This window comes from Trachemys scripta, chromosome 2 (genome assembly GCF_013100865.1).
Source record: "Trachemys scripta elegans isolate TJP31775 chromosome 2, CAS_Tse_1.0, whole genome shotgun sequence".
Classification (NCBI taxonomy): Eukaryota; Metazoa; Chordata; order Testudines; family Emydidae; genus Trachemys; species Trachemys scripta.
The window spans coordinates 282,748,001-282,771,754 of NC_048299.1; the positions used below are offsets into that span (position 1 = coordinate 282,748,001).

At 44.0% G+C, this 23,754-nt stretch overlaps 1 protein-coding gene across 1 annotated transcript in view; it reads right to left on the bottom strand.

The window, feature by feature from the left end:
- Positions 1 to 22,382, bottom strand: part of MAPK15 (mitogen-activated protein kinase 15) — a gene marked incomplete in the record, with an annotated part of 78,964 nt that extends 56,582 nt beyond the window's left edge. Inside the window, 8 exon segments of the mRNA XM_034763815.1 lie at positions 952 to 1,009; positions 5,151 to 5,290; positions 9,885 to 10,048; positions 10,324 to 10,454; positions 11,092 to 11,182; positions 14,940 to 14,969; positions 15,429 to 15,527; positions 22,190 to 22,382. Of these exon segments, the coding sequence (XP_034619706.1) occupies positions 952 to 1,009; positions 5,151 to 5,290; positions 9,885 to 10,048; positions 10,324 to 10,454; positions 11,092 to 11,182; positions 14,940 to 14,969; positions 15,429 to 15,527; positions 22,190 to 22,258 (782 nt within the window).
- Positions 22,383 to 23,754: the final 1,372 nt, after the last annotated feature.

The following is a 23,754-nucleotide window of genomic DNA, read 5'->3' on the forward strand; positions in this document are numbered from 1 at the left end:
ATATATAACTAAACTATTGTTGTATGCAAAGTAAATAAGGTTTTTAAAATGTTTAAGGAGCTTCATTTAAAATTAAATTACAATGCAGAGCCCCCTGGACCAGTGGCCAGGACCCGAGCAGTATGGGTGCCACTGAAAAGCGACATGCGTGCCATAGGTTGCCTACCCTGATGTAACATATACGAAGTTATCATCTGAAAACCCCTGCAGTTTGAAAAGAATTTCTAGTAAATAACTTAAGTTTTAACATCTTTCTTAAAACAAATACAATAATAAACTTTTGCCTAAGTTAAATCTGTTCCTGTAACTAAAATAACGAATGCAGTAAACTGAATAAAGGTAAAACTCCCCATAATGTGAACTTTAGTTGGTTTTACAGTGCAATGTGTGAGCTAAAGAAGTGCATGGTGGTGTTGTAATGTGACCTGCATTTTTATTGCTTGTTTTTAGTAAATAATAATAAAAGTGGAATTTTGCTTACTACAAGGGTGGAGTCCTGAATCCTCTGTCTTAAACTATACAGAATTCTTTTTAATGTGGGCTCTCGCTAACAAAAATCAGCCTTCTAATAAAAATACATAAAGAAACTTTTCATAAATTTGAAATTAAAAACATATTAGAGAGAACCAGCAATCCTCAACTTCATAATCTCAAGAGCATAACTGGCACAAAGAATACAAGGGAATGTTCTACTTTTGACAACATCAGAACATAAAAGCCTGGAATTTGGGCCATGGCAAGTAAAAAGCTTGTCGGGTCAACTTTAATATTAGTCCTGAATGATGATCGGTCACTAGTTTTTATTTCAGTTATTGTTTCTATCCAATGTCACGGCCTTGAGGATGAATAAGTGAGCGTAGAGAGATCCCTGCCCAGCTGGTTGCTGAGCTTTCCCCCACATTATATCAATGTCTGTTGGTTTCTGCTAGTGACACAATGGAAAAGGCTTACCTGGAGCTTATGCGGTTAATAACAGAGGCTCTGTAGTCTGAATGGATAGCTAAAATATCTGCAACAGAAAACAGATTTAGTGAACACCCTGGGCAGGACTCCCAGAGCCATGCAGTTTGTGACTCGAAATCTTGAATTCGAACCTAAGGAGTTAATTTTGGTAGAGAAGATTCAATAATATTTTACCCATCTCGAATGCTTTCCAAGAGAGAGAATCTCAATTGCTTTACGTACATTAATGAATGTAGCCTCACAGCAACTTATGAGGTATAAGTAAGAGTCCCATTTAACAGATGGCAAATTGAAAAAGAGAGAGAGTGTGATTCTTGTACATCATAGCAGGTGCTTTAGAGATAGTAAGTGAAAGAGCAGGGTTTATAATCCTGGAATTTCTGCATGGAGGAGAATATTTCTGATAGTAGAGGACTTTTTGTCTGCTAGATTAAAGACACAATAAGATGGCAAACTAAAGCTAGATTAATTCAGACTAGAAATAAGGTGCCGATTTCTAACAGTGGGCTTGTCTATATGACCAGTTAGTGCATGGCAAGCTGGGGTGTAAGTCTATAGTGCTCGGCAGGCTAGTGTGCTAACTTGCTATATGAACCCAACTGCAGTGCACTAAAAGTTCCATAGTCCACTTTGATCTACTCCCATTTCAAAGTGAAATAAATCAAAGTGCACCATGGAACTAAATGTGTTGTAGCAGGATCCACACAGCTATTTAATGCATGGCACACTATTGTGCTGTAAATTTACTAACTGTTCATATAGACAAGCCCCAGTGAGTGTAATTAACCACTGGAACAATTTGCCAAAAGATGTACTCAGGTCTTCATCACTTGGAAATCTTTAAATCAACACTGGCTCTCTAGAAAACCGTGCGCTAGCTCAACCACAACATATGGGCTTGATGCAAGAATTCTTGGGTGAAATTCTATAACCTGTGTTATGCAAACAGTCAGCCTAGATCAGTGGTTCTCACCTGTGGACCGCTTGCAGCCCAATCAGCACTCAGCTGTGGCCCATGTGACAAGAAGGGGGTCAAGGAAAGTGTGGGACCCTAATTCAATGGGGGAGGCAACCTAGTGACAGAGGATGTGGAAAAAGCTAATGTACTCAATGCTTTTTTTGCCTCTGTCTTCATGAACAAGGTCAGCTCCCAGACTACTGCACTGGGCAGCACAGTATGGGGTGGAGGTGACCAGCCCTCTGTGGAGAAAGAAGTGGTTCAGAACTATTTAGAAAAGCTGGACGAGCACAAGTCCATAGGGCCGGATGCACTGCATCCGAGGGTGCTAAAGCAGTTGGCGGATGTGATTGCATTATTTGCAATAATGCATTATTTGCATTTCATTATCTTTGAAAACTCATGGTGATCGGGAGAGGTCCTGGATGACTGGAAAAAGGCTAATGTAGTGCCCATGGTTAAAAAAGGGAAGGAGGAGGATCCAGGGAACTACAGGCCAGTCAGCCTCACCTCAGTCCTTGGGGGGGGGAAAAATCATGGAGCAGGTCCTCAAGGAATCAATTTTGAAGCACTTCAAGAAGAGGAAAAGGTGATCAGTAACAGTCAGCATCGATTCACCAAGGGCCTAATTGCCATCTATGATGAGATAACTGGCTCTGTGGATGAGGGGAAAGCAGTGGACGTGTTATTCCTTGACTTTAGCAAAGCTTTTGATATGGTCTCCCACAGTATTCTTGCCAGCAGTTAAAGAAATATGGACTGGATTAATGGACTATACGGTGGATAGAAAGCTGGCTAGATCATCAGGCTCAACAGGTAGTGATCAATGGCTCCATGTCTAGCTGGCAGCCGGTATCAAGTGGAGTGCCCCAAGGGTCAGTCCTGGGCCGGTTTTGTTCAGTATTTTTATTAATGATCTGGAGGATGGCATGGACTGCACCCTGAAGGGTTAAAATCCATGTGCATGTTATATAACAACCTGGTATATATGGATTGTGCCAGCTCTTTTTCAGACCCGAAGTCCAGAGTTTGGTCTGGAGACCAGAGGCCTAACTAATAGTGATCAGCTAAGAGAAAGCTGGGGTAAACAAAATAACATTGCCTTTACTAAGATCTGCTTGGTCAGTAGAAATGCCAGATGTTGAAGCAATAACTGAATAATTATGTTTCATCCAATGTTTCAAATTGAACAAAGGATCCCTGTTCCTATTGTGTTTCTCCTGAAGGGAAAACAGTCTTCCCACAGATCCAACCTTGAGTTTATGAAATATTGGCACATGTCACTATAATGATATGGCACCCTTCCACCTCCCTTCCAAGGGACCAATGCCCTGCCTTAAGACATAAAGGAGACAATCTCTATTTTCATATGCTTTCACTGTTTCTTTGCTTTATCCCCTAGACATGTACCTGTCGGACAATCAAAGGAGTTACTCCATTCCTATGGACCCCAAATCAGAATTCAACATATATATTTTATACTAATAACATTTTATCAAAGTATTAATCAAATGTTAATTTGCTAACTTGAGACCATGGGCGGAGACATTGTGTAACCTTTTAACCATTGGCTATTGTGCTATCTTGTCTTGCTGCAAAACCTATCCCGGGGTGTGGAACTGCCTACCCCGTCACTTTCCCCCGCCCATGGAAAATCTATATATTTCATTGTAATCAATTAATTGACAGTGTCTCTGAGCCTAATAAGCCAGGTGACACTCCGCCAGCGCTGTGTGTAATAAACCCCTATGCTTTGACCTCTACACGGTGTGGATTTATGTCCTTCACACCCTCAGCAAGTTTGCAAATGATACTGAACTGGGAGGAGTGGTAGATACACTGGAGGGTAGGGACAGGATACAGAGGGACTTAGACAAATTAAAGGATTTGGCCAAAAGAAATCTGATGAAGTTCAACAAGGACAAGTGCAGAGTCCTGCACTTATGACGGAAGAATCCCATGCATTGCTACAGACTAGGGACCAGGTGGCTAGGTAGCAGAAGCTGGATATGAGTCAGTGTGCTCTTGTTGCCAAGAAGGCTAATGGCATTTTGGGCTGTATAAGTAGGGGCATTGCCAGCAGATGAATAGAGGGGAATGATCACGTCTCTCAAACATTGGTGAGGCCTCATCTGGGAGTACTGTGTCCAGTTTTGGGCCCCACACTACAAGAAGGATATGGAAAAATTGGAAAGAGTCCAGCAGAGGGCAACAAAAATGATTAGGAGGCTGGAGCATATGATTTATGAGGAGAGGTTGAGGGATTTGATAGCTATTTTCAACTACCTGAAAGGGGGTTCCAAAAAGAGGATGGATCTAGACTGTTCAGAGGTACCAGATGGTCTCAAGTTGCAGTGGGGGAGGTTTAGATTGGATATTAGGGGGAAAAAAAAGGGACCTATGAATTTCATGCTCCCAGTTCTGTGTTCAGGTGACCAGGGCAGGAAGCCGGACTGACTTATTACATTAATCATCTTAATATATGTAACTGTCATCAACCACCTCCATGCATGTTAGAAGCAGCATGTTATCTCTATTATCTGATCACTGTGGCAAAATGGCCAGTTGGTATGGTGGGTCCCATGCTTCTCTTAGCAGAGGGGGAGCCTAGGATGCTACCCCTTGCCCCTGGGGCGCCGAGGGCTCTGCTACTGGCCCAGGAAGGTGGTAGAGGAGGGAAGCGGGGATTGGTCTGGGTTTGCTCCTCACTCTGAGCCCCAGCCCCTCTCAACCCCTACAGGTTTCTTACCTTCTTCCCCCTTGGGTAGGGTTACCCTTGGTCCTGGATGCTGGGGGCGGGAGTCTCTCCCTTCCTCCAGTTCTCTGGTCTTTCAATTCTCAGCAACAGTCCTCTCTCCTTCCTCACACCACCCTGTCTGCCTGAAGCAGGGTTTTTTTGTGTTTGTTATTATTAGGTTCCTGACAGGAACTTACTTTACTACAGGTGCTCCAATTAACCTTCCTAGTTTACAGGGAACTACGCTTTAATTAGCTTAAGGCTTTATACACACACACACACACACACACACACACACACACACACAACCTCCCCTCTCCCACTGCTCCCTGGCCCTGATGTATCACATCACCTAAGGTTTTATTTTCCACACTGTCCCCAACATTCCACCACTCAGTCTTCTAAGTTCCTGGAGAGAGCAAGAATCGCTCATAATTGGCATTCTCGTATGCAATTGGGCTGATAATACCTCCCTTCATGGAAAAGTCTCACCTTCCTGGGATGGGGCAGGAATGACACTCAAGATCTGCTCTATCTGATTCACTGTGGATGTTCCAGGAAAAAGAGGTTTTCCAAGCAGCATCTCCCCGAGAATACAGCCAATACTCCACATGTCCACGCCCTTTGTGTAGCTGCAAGAAAGAAGAGACTTATCAGGACACGCCAATATGCTTTTGTAACACTGACAATATGCTTCTGTAAACCTGAGACCCCCTTCTATTTCTGTTTTCCTTGCAGGATGGTCAAACGTGTCTAATTGCCCCACAGGAGATGCTGTGCTGATGGGTTGTTGCTATAAGGGAAGTCAAAGAAAATATGGAGGTAGCAATCAGAGGGATTTCTTGTGAAGGCCTATTTGAAATAAGCAGTCAGAGGAAGTTCATTACACAATTAAAAAGGTGACGATAGTAATTAGAGAATAAAAATCTGGGGTACTCTTATGACTAAAAAAAAAAAAAAAAAAACCAAAAAAAAAAAAACCACCAAGACACAAGCTGATTTCTGGGAACTGACAGGGTGGGGGTCAATGACAAAACTTCTTGGGATCTTAAATATCCAGAAATCAGTTAAAATTACTTAAGCAGACTGAATGGGAAACAATGGGGAGAATGATATAAAAGAGTTTGTCAACATTCATACTCCTTAACCCAATATACATGATTAATTATTTAAACTACTAACTTTTGCATAGTGAAGACAACAGAAGAGCAAGGCTAACATTTAACTTCTATCCTTAATAAAAAAAATAAACCAAATATTAAAAGAGAACCACTTGAAGAGCGGCTAAACAAATCTTTCTAGACAAATACAATAGCCTTTTTAGGTTGTTGCTATAATTAAAAAAAAAAACTAGCAGATAAAGGGAATGCAGTGGATGTGATAGTATCAAATATTGTATTAAAATCTAAAACTATGTCTCATGAAATTTAACTGCAATAATTAATTCAAATTGGCAGGGATAGCATGCCTCCACACAGATTAAAAGATAGCTTGCAGGACCGAAGCAGAAGTATTATTATGAATGACAGCATATCAAGTTTTGGGGACCCACATGGGTTGGTGGTATGTTTAGTGCAATTTTAAATTATATACATAGGTCACTGACACCAATTGATCCAGTTCGCTTTGCAAGCAGAGTGCAAGCAAACCATTTGCATTTTAATATGGCCAAGTGTAAATGTATACATCTAGGAACAAGAACGTACAAGATGAGGGACTCCATCATGGGAAGCAGACTCTGAAAAAGGACTTGGGTGTTGTAGTGGATAATTAACTGAACATAAGCCCCCAAATAAGATCAGGAGTACTTGTGGCACCTTAGAGACTAACAAATGTATTAGAGCACAAGCTTTCGTGGGCTACAGCCCACTTCTTCGGATGCATATAGAATGGAACATATATTGAGGACACACACCATGAACAGGTGGGAGTTGTCTTACCAACTCTGAGAGGCCAATCAAGTAAGAGGGGAAAAAAAAAAAAAAAAAAAAACCCCCACACACACTTTTGAAGTGATAATCAAGATAGCCCAGTACAGACAGTTTGATAAGAAGTGTGAGAATACTTACAAGGGGAGATAGATTCAATGTTTGTAATGGCTCAGCCATTCCCAGTCCTTATTCAATCCCGAGTTGATTGTGTCTAGTTTGCATATCAATTCTAGCTCAGCAGTCTCTCATTGGAGTCTGTTTTTGAAGTTTTTCTGCTGTAAAATAGCCACCCGCAGGTCTGTCATTGAATGACCAGACAGGTTAAAGTGTTCTCCCACTGGTTTGAGTATTATGATTCCTGATGTCCGATTTGTATCCATTAATTCTTTTGCGTAGAGACTGTCTGGTTTGGCCAATGTACATGGCAGAGGGGCATTGCTGGCACATGATGGTATATATCACATTGGTAGATGTGCAGATGAACGAGCCCCTGATGGTATGGCTGATGTGATTAGGTCCTATGAGGATGTCACTTGAATACATGTGTGGACAGAGTTGGCATCGGGCTTTGTTACAAGGATAGGTTCCTGGGTCAGTGGTTTTGTTCAGTGATGTGGGGTTGCTGGTGAGTATTTGCTTTAGGTTTGGGGGGGGGGGGGGGTTGGCTGTAAGCTGAGACAGACCTACTTTCTAATTTGAAAGTAGAAGGCAGCTTGGGTGAAAGTCATCATGAAAGCAGAGTTTGCAATTCCTAAGGAAGGGTAGAAGAGAGCACAGCAAAATAGAGACAATGGATTTCAGAAAGGCGGATTTTGGTAAGCTCAGAGAGCTGATAGGTAAGGTCCCATGGGAATCAAGACTGAGTGGAAAAACAACTGAAGAGAGTTGGCAGTTTTTCAAAGGGACACTATTAAGGGCCCAAAAGCAAGCTATTCCGCTGGGTAGGAAAGAGAAAATGTGGCAAAAGACCAGCTTGGCTTAATCACGAGATCTTGCATGATCTAAAAAATAAAAAGGAGTCATAAAAAATGGAAACTAGGACAGATTATAAAGAATGAATCTAGGCAAACATAGGAATGCAGGGGCAAGATTAGAAAGGCAAAGGCAAAAAATGAGCTCAAACTAGCTACAGGAATAAAGGGAAACAAGAAGTTTTTAAATGTACTGATAAAGTCAAGAGGAAGACCAAGGACAGGGTAGGCCCACTGCTCAGTGAGGAGGGAGAAAACAGCAACAGGAAACTTGGAAATGGCAGAGATGCTTAATTACTTTTGTTTCGGTCTTCACCGAGAAGCCTGAAGAATGCCTAACATAGTGAATGCTAATGGGAAGGGGGTGGGTTTAGCAGATAAAATATAAAAACAAAAGTTAAAAATCACTTAGAAAAGTTAGATACTTGCAAGACACCAGGGCCTGATGAAATGCATTCTAGAATACTCAAGGAGCTAATAGGAGGTATCTGAGCCTCTAGCTATTATCTTTGGAAAATCATGGGAGACGGGAGAGATTCCAGAAGACTGGAAAAGGGCAAATATAGTGCCCATCTATAAAAAGGGAAATAAAAACAACCCAGGAAACTACAGACCAGTTAGTTTAACTTCTGTGCCAGGGAAGATAATGGAGCAAGTAATTAAGGAAATCATCTGCAAACACTTGGAAGGTGCTAAGGTGATAGGGAACAGCCAACATGGATTTGTGAAGAAAAAAATAGTGTCAAACCAATTTGATAGCTTTCTTTGATAGGATAATGGAGAAGCAGTGGATGTGGTATACCTAGACTTTAGTAAGGCATTTGACACGGTCTCGCATGATATTCTTATCGATAAAATAAAAAATAAAAAAAAAGAAGACAGAGGGGTCAGGATACCTGAAAACTGCTATCTAAAAGGGTGTCATAAGGAGGAGGGAGAAAACTTGTTCACTTTAGCCTCTAAGGATAGAACAAGCAGCAATGGGCTTAAACTGCAGCAAGGGAGGTCTAGGTTGGACATTAGGAAAAAGTTCCAAACTGTCAGGGTGGTTAAACACTGGAATAAAAATTGCCTAGGGAGGTTGTGGAATCTCCATCTCTGGAGATATTTAAGAGTAGGTTAGATAAATGTCTGTCAGGGATGGTCTAGACAGTATTTGGTCCTGCCATGAGGGCAGTGGACCGGACTCTATGACCTCTCGAGGTCCCTTCCAGTCCTAGAATCCTTAGGATGTGCAGCTAATACACATTGTGAGAAAATCTAACACACTGAACCTTAGTGGAAAGGAGAAACCCTGGAAGCAAAAATAGCTAATTGAGAGCCTGAAGAGTGAAATCTTATCTATCTAGGTTTTTGTACTGAGTCCATCACCATGCAGTGTGATACTTAAATTGAGCAGCATATTAGACATGTGTTTGCAAAGAAATGCTGCTCTAATGTTCGACTGTGTGCGCAAAAGCATCACATCATGCAACAGGAACTCCAATTACTCTGCCTTCCTTCAGTAGCAAAGCAAGTGGAAGAATAACTATAAACAGCCCTAGTTAAATTGTGATGGCGCACGAATGGGCATGAAGATCAGCAGCTCCTCTAGGCTCCCCTCTCTTTGGGCTAGGCTTGTTTCCTCCTCACTTAAAATTGGCAGAGCATAGGCTCAAAGGTCTCCTGCCATACAGCCAGTGTCTAGTGGTGAAAATAAGCTTTCACCCAGCTCCAGCAATCCTAGGCCTAGTGAAGGGAACAGATGACATCCTGGGTGGAATTAAAAAAAAAAAAAAAAAAAAAGAAGTCTTATCAGCTCCAGTGGCTTCTCCTTGACCAAGAGAATTGACAGAGCAAAGCCCCCCAGAGCCCCTCCACAGGGACTAGGGAAGTAGTTTTTCAAATGGAGTAGCCAGGAGATAAGGGGAAAAGCTTGCCATTGGGGAACACTTAAGGCCAGACTTGAAAAGAAGGGCTGAGGCATTTCCCCAAAATTTTGTAAAGGTAGGAAGAGAAAAGATTAATTTGGTATATGTGAAGAAGAACTGGGTGAAAGTCAAGCGAATGGTGGGGGCTGAGTAGCAGGGGAATGCAGGGCTGTCTGGTGTGCAAGAAACCAGTGTAGAGAGAGGAGTTCAGGTGTGTGAAGAGAACTGGGGACAGGAGATTGCATGTGTTGGTGTTTGTGGTAAGTGTGGACTATAAGATTTTTACCTCAACTGTTAAGTTTTCTTGACAGTGTTTCAAGGGTGTATAATAAAACCAAAATTGGGTTCCCAAACCATCTCAAAATTGCCCAATGTCTCTGAGATGGGCTGATTGAAAGAATGGGAAACAATTACCTATGAGAGGAAAGCAGGATCTCAGGGGCTCGGTACCAGCGTGTTGCCACATACTCTGTCAGTGCAGGGCTGCCTTGGTCTTCATGGATCTGACACAGGGAGCGAGCCAGTCCAAAATCGCAAAGCTTAACAAAGCAGTCTGCATCCAGCAGGATATTTGAGGGCTGTAGTTGAACACAAACATTTATAAAAATATCTTTATTCTCTGTATAGGGTGAAGAGGGAGGAAATAAAAAACCCATATCAGGCTGCACTTCCTCCTGCCAGGGACCGAGTGCTTTTAGGAGGAAACTGACACACAAGGTATACGTGACCTCTAGTAGGTCATGTGATAGAGCCCATAGAATCTTCTCTTCACCTCCTCCCCCCCCATCATTTCACTCCAGTCTTGAATGGAGGACAAATCTTTCCATTTAGGTAAGGACTAGTGCAAGTGTACCTTCTGGTCCCGGTGAATGACATTCCCTGAGTGGATAAATTTGGTGGCCTTCAGGAGTTGGTAGAGGATGTAACACTTGTGGATGTCTTTCAGCAAATTACCCTTCTTGATCACAGCATGTAAATCTGTCTCTGTAACATAGAACATTAGAGAATTACTGATTGGGAGTGAAAGGAACCCAAAGCTAGGGCGTCAAGTCTATTCTCGGAACTCTAAGCTCTCTAGCTCATTTTTAAAAACAGAAGCTCAGCAAGACAGCAGTTGAAAAAGTTGTATCTGCTCTAGCCCTATTTCCTGAACTTCATTTACGGCAGGGAAAAATACTTCACTGAAAGCAAAGACTAGACAGTAACTGAAAAATTACAGTTGAACTTATTGTTCCACTCACATCCTACATTACATCCACCCATTCAACATTTCCTCCTTTGATCTATAGTCACCCATTCATTTCTCTTGTTAAATTGTTTTACTGTCCCACTATCTCCTCATTACCCCAAAATTGCACCTAGACACCCATTCAATTCCTTTCTATATCACTTCATCCCTCCCAATCTGCCTCCCATTGCCCCACTTCCAAATCAATTTCTATGCAATTGCTTCCCCACTAATTTCACCACATTCACTGGTTCACTCCGCCATTTACCTATATAAACATTCACGTTTATCTCATTACATGAATCTTTCTATTTTGCTACTTTCAAGGCAGTGAATGAAATTCACTCTTTAGAGAAAAAGAATGTAAATAGCTGAAGCAGTGGTGGGCCTCACCCATAGATTCAAAAACCAGGTAAATATCCCTGTCATTCTGAGCTCGGATGACATTAAGCAGCTTGATGATATTCGGATGTTCTCCAAATTCCTGCAGGGAAATAAGACCCACTTGTCTGAGTCAAGTGACTTCACTTACAAATCCAGTGGTGGGAGATAATAACTTGTTATACGTAAGATTACACTCCAAAATAAAGACCAGGAGGTTATTCCCTTCATTGTGCCTCTACTAAAATAGACACTTTCTTAGAGAATAAATAATAAGCCTAGTTTGCTCTGTAGTATGAGCTGCCACTAAAGCTACAAACCCTCCCCCTTGGCTCTCAGGTTACTCCTCCCCACACTTTAGTACCAAAAAGCATTACCAAAATAACTGCAAAACCTGAATATCCACATTAATCCACACACTTAGTACTTAAAGCAAAGAACTATTCTGATTATAGAAGTGTGATAATAATGGTGAAACATATATTAATGTTAAGCATTACCATCATCATTATTAGCACACACAAACTATGTTTAGTGACAGTTAAAGTTGAAGCAGGACACCACATCCACCCAAAACTTATTTCCATGCATTTAAGATTAAATGGAATGACTTGTGCATTCCCTTCCATCTTCATTCTGTCTACAACACTGTGGATAATACAGTACAATGCTCCACAAGGCTTTCAGTTCCACAAGATACCCAAAAGCAATTTACACTCCAACTTCATTAAATTCACTCTAATGGAAAGAGTTATCAACTATATAAACACATCAGCATGGCTCACTGTCATACTTTCCATGAATTTGTGAAATTAATTTGCCATAACACTACTGATGTCACTGTTAAGGGTTTGCATTAGTCTCGTTTGTCCTGATTATTCAATATATGGCCCCATTCTTTATTTACTGCTCACAACCCAAACTCTGCAATGAAGACAGAACTACTAATTTTCTTTTCTATAGTGCTCATCATTATAGTACGAGTGCCTCAAACATCAGTGAATTTATCTGTACAACATCCCTATGAAGTGAGTGATACTATTATTCCTGTTTTACAGATATTGAACTGAGGCATTCCAAGGTTAAGGCCAACATTTTCAGAGGTAACCACTAATTTTGGGTTCCTCAATGACTGGATGCCTTACTGAAGGCAACTAGGGCCTGATTTTTCAGAAGTGCTGAGCCACTGCGGTACCCATTGCCTTTAACTGCATTCCAAAAAAGTGTGCTGCACTTGTGAAAATTAGGCCATAGGCGTTTCAAACTGACCACCCAGAATAGCAGTGGTAGTGAAAGTTTTGGTTTAAATGCCTTGCCCACCATCACATAGGAAGTCTGAGGCAGAACCAGGGCAGAATTCAGTTTTCATGAGGCACAATCAACTGCCTTCCTTAACTACGAGACCATCCTTTCTCTTCCAACAGTCCTCTGACTCATTCATTATACATCTTCCAAATTCTGTAACATTAGCACCACCAAAAACTGGTCAGAGAAAGTGGCTTATGCTGGAAAAAAAAAAAAAAAATCTTCCTATTCCCCCCCACAAACTTAATCTTAAAAATAGCTGCATCATTTGTACTAAAAAAATTTTTTAAAATCCAACCTGAGGCAGAGCCCAAGCATGGAAAACTGCAATCCAAATAGTTTAAATTTAGCAAAGATATAAGCAACTGCAAATAAGGGGTTATCAAAGGAAGAATTAAGCAACTTTAATATAGGGGGTCACTACTTACATCTATAATTAGTTTTACAGGTTCATAGATTTTTAAGGCCAGAAGGAATCATTACACTATCTAGTCCAGGGGTCGGCAACCTTTCAGAAGTGGTGTGCCGAGTCTTCATTTTATTCACTCTAATTTAAGGTTTCGCATGCCAGTAATACATTTTAATGTTTTTAGAAGGTCTCTTTCTATAAGTCTATAATATATAAACTAAACTATTGTTGTATGTGAAGTAAAGAAGGTTTTTAAACTGTTTAAGAAGCTTCATTTAAAGATTAAATTAAAATGCAGAGCCCTCACGGACCAGTGGCCAGGACCCAGGCAGCGTGAGTGCCACTGAAAATCAGCTCGCATGCTGCCTTTGGCACGTTTGCCATAGGTTGCCTACCCCTGATCTAGTCTGACCGCCTGTATAACATAGGCCATAGAATCTCATCAAGTTACTCCTGTATTGAGTCCCAAACCTTGTGTTTGACTAAAGTATATCTTTCAGAAAGGTATCTAGAATTGATTTGGACTTCACCAGATGAAGAATACACCACTTCCTTTGGGAGTTTCTTCCAATGGTTAATCACTCTCACTATTAAATGTGTGTGCCTTATTTCTAATTTGGATTTGTCTGGCTTAACAAGAGCCAATGGCTGGAAGTTAGGTCTTTCTCTGCTAGATTAAGGAACCTCTTAATTCCTACTATTTTCTCCCAGTGAAGGTACTTTTACACTGTAATCAAGTTCTCTTTTTATAAAAAAAAAAAAAAAAAAAAAAAAAAAAAACAGATCGAGCTTCTTAACTCTCACACTAAGTAATTTTTTGGCTCTTCTCTGCTCCCTCTCAAATTTTATATATCCTTTTTCAAATGTGGACACCAGAACTGGATACAGTATTGCAGCATCAGTCGCAGCAATGCCATATACAAAAGATAAAATCATCTGCCAAATAATAATATCGGTTCTGTTTGATAGTATCTCTGGAGAAGGTATGCTTCATAAGTGATGAAGGCAGTAGCTAGGTGGCTGGCTGAGTTCTTATGGAATTGATTTTAATACAATTTAATTGTATTTATTGTATGATTTATTATGCTAGTGTCACGAGAATGATGAAAGGATTAGAAAACATGCCCTATAGTGGGGTAAGCTAAATTGACTGAACTCTGAGTCTAACAAAGAGAAGGATAAGGGGTGACTTGATTAGTCTGTAAGCCCCTTCGGGGGAACAAAATATTTAATAGTGGGCTCTTCAATCTGGCAGAAAAAAGATATATGATCCAGTGACTGGAAGTTGAAAGTAGACAAGTTCAGACTGGAAATAAGGGATAAATTTTTGACAGTCAGGGTAATTAACCATTGGAACAATTTACCATGGGTTGTGGTGGAGGGTCCATCACTGATGATTTTTAAATCAAGTTGAAATGTTTTACTAAAAGATATGTTCTAGGAATTATTTTGGGGAGATTCTGTGGCCTGTATAATACAGGAGGCGAGAATAGATTATCACAATGGTCCCTTCTGACCTTCAAATCTATGTCTAGAACTGCTCCTTACAATACATTTTACAGGATTCTGTCAAGTTTTGGTTATTTCAAGTGATCAAGCTTTCTCCCTCACAGTTCAAGTAAGGAACATCTTTCACCTTCTTCCCTACCAAACGAGGGCCTCTAGTCTTGAGCACCACATGCCTTCTTTCCCCAGACAAGGACTTCCAAACCTGACAGCATTACCTTCCTACCAGAGCATCTAATGAAATGCACAAGAGCTAAAACCAAGGATTGGCCATGTGCAGGATACATCATTTCAAAAAGGGAAGAAAGGAGGCAGGTGGAGTGAGACTGATTATAGATCAGAAACAATGACAGGAGTGTAGTTAAGAATATAAAAGAGTAGTGAAGCCACAGACAAGTCAGACAGACACTCTGGGAGGAACACCACCAGATTTTTCTCTCTTTTTTTTACTAGTCATGGAAAGACTGCTTGCTACTGCTGAGACAAACACAGAAAAGAATGATTGAGACATGACAAGAGGTGGTGGCAGTAGCCACTGCACTATAACCAAAGGATGAGAAGGAAAGAAGCGGATGCTGGCTGGAAGAGATACAAAGGAGAGCTAAAGGATACATCAGAGGGGAGAAGACATGTTACTTACCTGCAGGAACATAATTTCCCGGAATGTTCTCTAGAAATAAACAAAAATATTTACTGTCACAGCAATAAGATCATAGATGGAAGAGGAAGTGACTGCCCAGTACGATGGTTAAACTCCATTTATTAAAGAGTGGAGTGTCATGTGTGGGGGTCAGACTAGGAAAAATCTAATTGCTTGGTAACATGAAAATATTTACATGGCTATAGAAGAAGTTTCTTCTTAACATCAGCCAGTCAGTGGTTAGTTACATCATGACACATGAGGTTTGGCTACCTCTTATACATTTTTATCCTAACTAGTGTAAGCTATAGAGGGTGAAATTCTTATTACCCATATAAATGTCAAATCACTTACTATGCTCTTGTCCTTAATACCTTGTGGCAACAAGTTCCAGAGATCTACCCATCTAGGTCAATGTGTGACTCTTTGAAGTACCCCTGTACTCACCATGCATGTCTTTCAGAATACATTGGTAAAACAGTTCTTTACCTGAGCATCTGTTCTGTTCCTAAAAGCATCAAAGATCTTCTTGACAGCAACTATTTCTCCTGTCCTGCGATCAATTGCTTTCCAAACAATTCCGTAGGCCTAGGTAAAAAGGATAGATGGATCCACCAGTTATATCACCCACACCAACTTCCTTTCAGTCCCTAGATTCAGTTAGGGCCGGGGGGGGGGTGGGGGTGGGGGTGAAGAGAATGTTCTTAGAAAGTATTAACAGAAAAAATAAATCATTAAACATCTAAAGGGTAAAAAGACCAGGATCAATAAAAAGCACTGTTAGGATTGAGGGATGTAAAGAATAAATCTTGCTAGATCTATCTATAAAAAGGGGCAATACTTTTGTCACACAAGAACTGTCACACTGGATCAAACTAGTGGGGTCCTTCTAGTACAGTATCACGTCTTTGACTGTAGCCAGCATCAGATGCTTAAGAAGAAGGTGCAAGAAATAGACAGTTAAGGAAAATCTTGTCCATAAGAGAAGTTTCTTCCTAACCCCTGTCAGAGATCAGCTTAGACACTGAAGCATTATACTTTTAAGTATAAAAAAAGTTATTCTATCCAATGTAATTCTGGACAGTCTCATTACCCATATAGTTATTTTTATTACATTAGCACCTAGTGACACCAACTGAGAATGGGATGCAATTGTACTATGCTCCTAAGAAGCCTAAATATCTGTGGATCTGGGCCTATGTGTTCACATACTATCAGACAGTCTCGGTCTCAAAGAGATTACAATATATACATACACAAGACAAAAAGTAGGAGAATGGAAGTATTAGCCCCATTTTATATATTATGAACCGAGGCACAAAAATATTAAATGATTTGCTCAGCAAGGTAACACAGGAAGTTGTGACAGAGCTGGGAATTGCACTCATATCTCCTAAACCTCATTTCAGTACCTTAGCCACAAGACAATCCTTCCCCTAAATATTCAGTCATTTTTAAAATCCTATTAAGCACTTGATCTTAATTATATTATATATTAAATGTTTGAGGGACTCTTAGGACCATAAGAAGCTTAGCGTGAATAAAGTTATGCACTGTGAATTTGTCCTATCAATATGTTTGATAGAATTATATTATTAGCTGATGATGAGCCTGCAGATGTTCTATATCTTGATTTTAGTAAAGCATGTAATACAGTTTCTCACAAAAATCTTAACAGAAAAAAGGATTCAAATTATCTTAAATGATACTGTCATGTGGATTGAAAACTAGCTAAGAGTTTAAACAAAGGGTACTGATATGGGCAAAATACTGAACTGCAGTAGGCATAAGGGATGGGATGCACAAAGGGACTCAAGTAATGCAACGCTGAGTGTCAAGGTGCCTAACTTTTAGGTGCCTAGAAGATACAAGAACACCACTGAGATCCACAAAGCCAAGTTAGGTGCCTAGGCGCTCTATACAGTCATAGACCCATAGGAGTGGAAGGGACCTCAAGAGGTCATCTAGTCCAGTCCCCTGCACTCATAACAGGAGTGAGTATTATCTAGACCAGGGGTGGGCAAACTATGGCCCACGGGCAGGATCCGGCACACAAGCCGTTTTAAGCTGGCCTGCGAGCAGTGCCACATGGCCCAGCCCCGCTCCAGCCGGGGCGCAGGGTCGGGGGCCACACCATGCGGCTCCTGGAAGCTGTGGCATGGCCCCACTGCGGCTGCTACACGCGCCAATTGGAGCTGCAGGGGTGGCTCTTTGGATGGGGCAACGTGCAGAGATTCCTGGCCGCGCCTCCACATAGGAACATGTCACTGCTTCGGGGAGCCACTTGAGGTAAGCGCCGCTCAGAGCCTGCACCCCCTGAGCCTTTCCCCACACCCCAACCCCCTTCCCCAGCCCTTATCTCCTTCCCACTCTTCAAAACCCTCGATCCCAGCCCGGAGCACCCTCCTGCACCCCAAACCTCTCACCCCCAACCCCACCCCAGAGCCCACACCACCCGCCATACAATTTCTGTTCCCTGATGTGGCCCTCGGGCCAAAAAGTTTGTCCACGCCGATCTAGACCAGGGGTCTCAAACTCAGATGACCCCAAGGGCCGCATGAGGACTAGTGCATTGGCCCGAGGGCCACATCACTGACACTCACCCCCCACTGACTCTGGCCCCGCCCCCACTCCACCCCTTCCAATTAGGCCCCGCTCCTGCCCCACCTCTTCCCTGCACCACCCCAATCCCTTCCCTGAAGTCCCCACCCCAACGCTGCCTCCAGGGGGTGCAGAAAGGGTGCAAGGTGCAGTGGGGGCTGAGGGCAGGGAATTGAGGTGCAGGAGGTGTGCAGGGTGCTCAGGGCAGGGAGTTGGTGTGTGGGGTACAAGGGGGTGTGGCAGGGAGTCAGGGTGCAGAGTGCAGCAGGTGGCTCAGGGCAGGGAGCTGGGGTATGGGATGCAGCAGGGGGCTCAGGGCAGGGACTTGGGGGTGCAGGAGCAGTTCAGGATGTGAGCTCCAGCCTGGTGCCGCTTACCTAGAGCGGCTCTGGGGTGGCAGCGGCACTCACTGGGGCCAGGTCAGGCTCCCTGCCTGCCTTGGCCCCCGGCTCCGTGCTGCTTCGTTCCAGGAAGCAGCTGGAACCATGCTCTTGCTGCTCCTCCAGGTACCTCCCACGAAGCTCCCATTGGCCGCGGTTCCCTGTTCCCAGCCAATGGGAGCTGTGGGGGGCGGTGCCTGGAAGTAGGCAATGCCGGAGCCCTCTGCCTCCTTCCCCCTCCCCCCGGCCCAAAGGGGCATGCTGCCGGCTGCTTCAGAGAGCAGTGTGAGGCTCGCAGGGTCAGGAGGCAATCCCACCGGTAGGCAGAGGAGCGGAGTGTGTGCGGGGAGGGGCCACGGGGAGCTTGGCAGGCCACACACAAGAGCCCCGCGGGCCACGTGTTTAAGACCCCTGATCTAGACCATCCTTGACAGGTGTTTGTCTAACTTGCTCTTCAATCTTCCCTCATAGGTCATGTTTTCTAGACCTAGAATCATTTTTGTTGCTCTTCTCTGGACTTTTTCCAATTTGTCCACTTTTCCTGAATGTGGCACCCAGAACTGGACACAATACTCCAGTTGAGGCCTAATCAGTACAGAGTAGAGCAGAAGAATTACTTCTCGTGTCTTGCTTACAACATTCCTGCTAATACATCCCAGAATGATGTTTGCTTTTTTTGCCTCACTGTTGCCTCATATTTAGCTTGTGGTCCACTATGACACCCAGATCCCTTTCCGCAGTATTCTTCCTAGGAAGTCAGTTGCACGCATACAAAATGGGAAATTATTGTTCCTTCCTAAATGAAGTACTTTGCATTTGTCCTTACTGAATTTCATCCTATTTACTTCAGACCATTTCTCCAGTTTGTCCAGATAATTTTGAATTATAATGCTCTCCTCCAAAGCACTTGCAACCCCTCCCAGCTTGGTATCGTCCGCAAACTTTCTATGCCATTATCTAAATCATTGATGAAGATATTGAACAGAATTGGACCCAGAACTGATTCCTGCAGGACCCCATGCATTATGCCCTTCCAGCGTGACTGTGAACCATTGAGAACTACTCTCTGGGAACAGTTTTCCAACTAGTTATGCACCCATCTTACAGCAGCTCCATCTAGGTTGTATTTCCCTAGTTTGTTTATGAGACGGTTATGCGAGACACTATCAAAAGCCTTACTAAAGTCAAGATATACCACGTCTACCACTTCCCCCCTCCCCCATCCACAAAATCTGTTACCCTTTCGAAGAAAACTATCAGGTTGGTTTGACACAAATCCATGCTGATCGTTACTTATCACTATATCCTCTAGATGTTTGCAAATTGATTGCTTAATTATTTGCTCCATTATCTTTCAAGGCACAAAAGTTAAGATGACTGGTCTGTAATTTCCTGGATTGTCTTTATTTCCCTTTTTATAGATTGACACTATATTTGCCCTTTTCCAGTCTTCCAGAATCTCTCCTGTCTTCCATGACTTTCCAAAGAATTGCCAATGGCTCAGATAGCTCCTCAGTCAGCTCTTTGAAGACATCTAACTTGTCTAAGTAATTTTAACTCGTTCTTTCCCTATTTTAGCCTCTGATCCTACCTCATTTTCACTGGCATTCACTGTGTTAGACATCCAATCACCACCAAGCTTCTTGGTGAAAACCAAAATAAAGAAGTCATTAAGCACCTCTGCTATTTCCACATTTTCTGTTATTGTTTCTGTATATAATGAATGGGGAGAGATAGGCATCTCAGGGTATGTCTACACTGCAATAAAACACCCATGGCTAGCCTGTGTTAGCTGACTTGCAGTGCAGCCATCCGGGCTTGGGCTAGGAACCTGGCTCTGGGACCCTCCACCCTCACGAGGTCCCAGAGCCCAGGCTCCAAGCCCAAATATCTACATTTCAAATTTACAGCCCCACTGCCTGAGCACCAGGAGCCCAAGTCAGCTGACATGGGCCAGTGATGGATGTTTTATTGCAGCGTAGACATACTCTTAGATTGCAATCCTCAAAAGCCAGGCACTAGGCAGAGAACTGTTTAAGCTAGCTAATGGGAAATGCCAACAAGAGGTGGGTGTGCTAAGCCCCATCCCTCTTGGAGACGGGTGACTTAAAAGCCTGGGCTGTAGGGAGGTGCCTAGCTCTTCTTAGCAATCCATGAAGAAGTGCCTTCCACCTGGCTTAAGTGCCTAAGGAATTTCTTGTGAGAATGAATTAGGTGCCTGCCTCGTGCCACACAAAATGGCCAGAGGAGGTGGTAGAGGTACCTACTTTATAACTTGTAGTCCACTAGTTAGAGCACTTACCTGGGATGTGGAAGACTCAAGTTCAATTCCCCCTGGCTGTCAGAGGGGGGGGAGAAAGGATTTGAACAGGGGTCTTCCCACATCTCAAGAGCATTCACAAACCACTGAGCTATGAGATATTCTGATGTGGAGTTCCCTAAGTCTCTCCTGTTGAAGCAGTCTCATTGTGGATCAATAATGAAAGAATGGCTTAAGCAGGAGCACTGGACCTAGGTTTTCCCACCTCCCCAAAATCCCAATAATTGCATTACAGAGTCATTCCCACGCACTCTCATACTCTCACCCAATGACTATTTTAGTATCTATCCACAGTGGAATAGCTTCAACAGGACAGATTGAGGGAGCTCCAAATCAGAATATCCCATAGCACAGTTGTCAGAGCACTCATCTGAGAGGTGGAAGACTCCTGGCCAAATCTTAATCCCATCTCTGGCAGATGCGGGATTGTATCTGGATCTCCCATATCCTAAGTGAGTGACCTAACCACTGGGCTACAAGTTATAAGGTTAGCAGCAGCTCCTCCTCTTCGATTCTGAATGGGACCCAATCCAACAGGCACCTCTAAGCATGCCTACCAATTTGAGCCCTGCATGAAGTTAGGCGGCTGAATGCAGGGCCGGCTCCAGCATTTCTGCTGCCCCAAGCAAAAAAAAGCCACAATCGGTGGCGGCAGTTCAGCGGCAGGTCCTTCGCTCTTAGAGGGAGTGAGGGACCTGCCGCCCCTCTCCCTTGGCCGCCCCAAGCACCTGCTTGTTAAGCTGGTGCCTGGAGCCAGCCCTGGCTGAATGCCTATCTTCCCCTGGTTTGAGAAATGCTCTGGGGCTTTAGTGGTAGATAGACAGTCAGGTGCCTAGAGTGCGACAGCAGTGAGCATACCCAGAGGCATAAATGTAGGCATGTTTTACCCTGAAAAACTTAGGCACTGAGTGAGTTTAGGTGCCTACAGGGTTTTGCATGCGTTAAGAAGTAGTTCACTTTTCTCTTATATAAATTCTTTGCCTCGTCAGACCACATTCCCCCTAATAAGTCTAGTTGCCCTTTCAGGAATGTTTTCAACCAGCTTTCTATTGGAAAAAAAAAAAATGAAAAAAATAGCTCCCAGTCTAATTTTAATAGAAAATATAAATGAAGAGTCATAAAGCACTACTTAAAAGGTAAATCGTGCATTGTAGAAGGATGAGGGGATTAAAACTACCTCTTTTCCTTAAACCCTCTATTCCTCCACTTTATCAGCAACTTGGGTCATTTAAAACTTTATTTTAATTAAGAAAGTTAATTGGGAGGTCTGAACTGGTTGGGTTTACCCTTTAAAAAGCATTAAACTGTAAAACACCCCAGCAAGTCCTGCAACCCTCAGGCTAGATCAGCAGGAAAATCCTTTTTCCTGTTAAAGGTGCCACAGGACCCTCTGTTACCTTTTACAGATTCAGACTAACACGGCTACCCCTCTGATACTTTTTCCTGTTGTTTGCTTGCCTAATATTAAGAGTTAGCATTTAGAAAGCACAGCACGAACATGGATTTGCTGTCAGCCCTGTTCAGACAAAGGACTGACATGGTCATTGTTTCCAACTGGGCTGCTCTAACATTAAACCTCACTTACAAAGTTGAAGGCGGAGCCATTCCAAGCTTCCCACTTCACTTGCTTGTGTTCCCCTTTCTTCCCGCCTCAGGATTAACTTGTCGCCACCCTGGCGTTTTCCAGAGCCGTGGGGCTTCGGCCGCGGCGTGCAGCGCAGCGCAGCCCGTCTCCCGGGCAGCAGGAGCCCAGCCACCCCTGGGGGAAGGGGCGTTTCTGCCCCCACAGCCCCTGGCTACCGGGCGGGGGCAGCCTGCGAACGCCGCACACCAGGAGGCAGCCTGGGTTCAATCCCACCCTCCGGCTTCCCGAGGCTCAGGCAGGAGCCAGCCGCTCGCGCTCAGAAGGCGCAGGAGCTCCTACCCCGGGGGGCATCGGCCGCGCTCACCCCCTTGCCCAGGCGCTTCTTGATCTCGTATTTCTGGGAGACGAGCTCCTCCACCTCCGCCACGCTCATGCTGCCTCGGTCCTAGCCGGGGGGCCCCTCTCAAGCCTCGGGGTCGCTCACGGCCCAGGGCCCGGAGCGGAGACGCGGCTAATGCTGACGCCTGAGGCGCCCCCAGTCTCCCGGCGGGCTCCCCTCGCTGAAGACACGACTGAACGTGGGGAAATCAGCGCGAGACCCCGCCGCCGAGGTGCACGCCGGGACCAAACCGCAAGTAGGCCTGTTGATTTCTGTTGCCATAGCAATAGCGGGAGGGGTGCCGTGCGCGCATGCGCATAGCGTATCACTCGCCCCCTGTGTGGCAAATACTGCGGGCCGTTGGGTCACCGAACCAAAGCCAGGGGGCGCCCTCTCTCTGCTTCGCGAGCCGCTCCTCGCCCTCCCCTACCCGTGCCTTGGAGGAGGGGCAGCGTCTACACAGCTGGCGTTTGCCAAGTCAGCTATTGCAAAAAGTTAAACCCACAGCTATCACCGAGTGCTCCCCCATTGTCGTTAGGCCTCCGCTCAGCTTCTGGGCAGGGGCGGCTCTATGGTTTTTGCCACCCCAAGCACAGCTGTCAGGCAGCCTTCAGTGGCACGCCTGCGGGCGGTCCGCGGTCACATGGATTCGGTGGCGTTTCTGCCGGTGATCTGCCAGTCCCGCGCTTCAGCGTACCCACCGCCGAATTAACACCGAAACCGCGGGTCCAGCGGACCTCCCGCAGGCACACCGCCGAACACCACCTGACTGCCGTCCTCACGACAACCGGCACACCACCCCCCGCGGCTTGCCACCCCAGGCACACGCTTGCTGCGCTGGTGCCTGGAGCCGCCCCTGCTTCCGGGAAAACCACAGGGAGATGCCTGTGACACCATAGTGCAGCTCACGATTACCAATGGTCTAATCAACATGATATATGCCATCATGTGCTAGCAATGCCCCTCTGCCATGCACATTGGCCAAACTGGACAGTCTCTACACAAAAGACTAAATGGACACAAATCTGACATCAGGAATTATAACATTCAAAAACCAGTAGGAGAACACTTCAATCTCCCTGGTCACTCAATAACAGACCTAAAAGTGGCAATTCTTCAACAAAAGACCTTCAAAAACAGACTCCAACGGGAAACTGCAGAATTGGAATTAATTTGCAAACTGGACACCATCAAATTAGGCCTGAATAAAGACTGGTAGTGTTTGGATCATTACAAAACCTAAACCTAATTTTCCCCTACTGTTACTCACACCTTCTTATCAACTGTTTGAAATGGGCCACTCTCATTAGCACTACAAAAGTTATGTTTCCTCCCTTAATTGAATTGTCTCGTTAGACTGACCTCACATGTGGTAAAGCAACTCTCATCTTTTCATGTATTTATATCTGCTCCTGTATTTTCCACTCCATGCATCTGATGAAGTGGGTTCTAGCCCAGGAAAGTTTATGCCCAAAATAAATTTGTTAGTCTCTAAAGTGCCACAAGGACTCCTCGTTGTTTTTAATCAAACCTAAACACCTTTGCCCCGC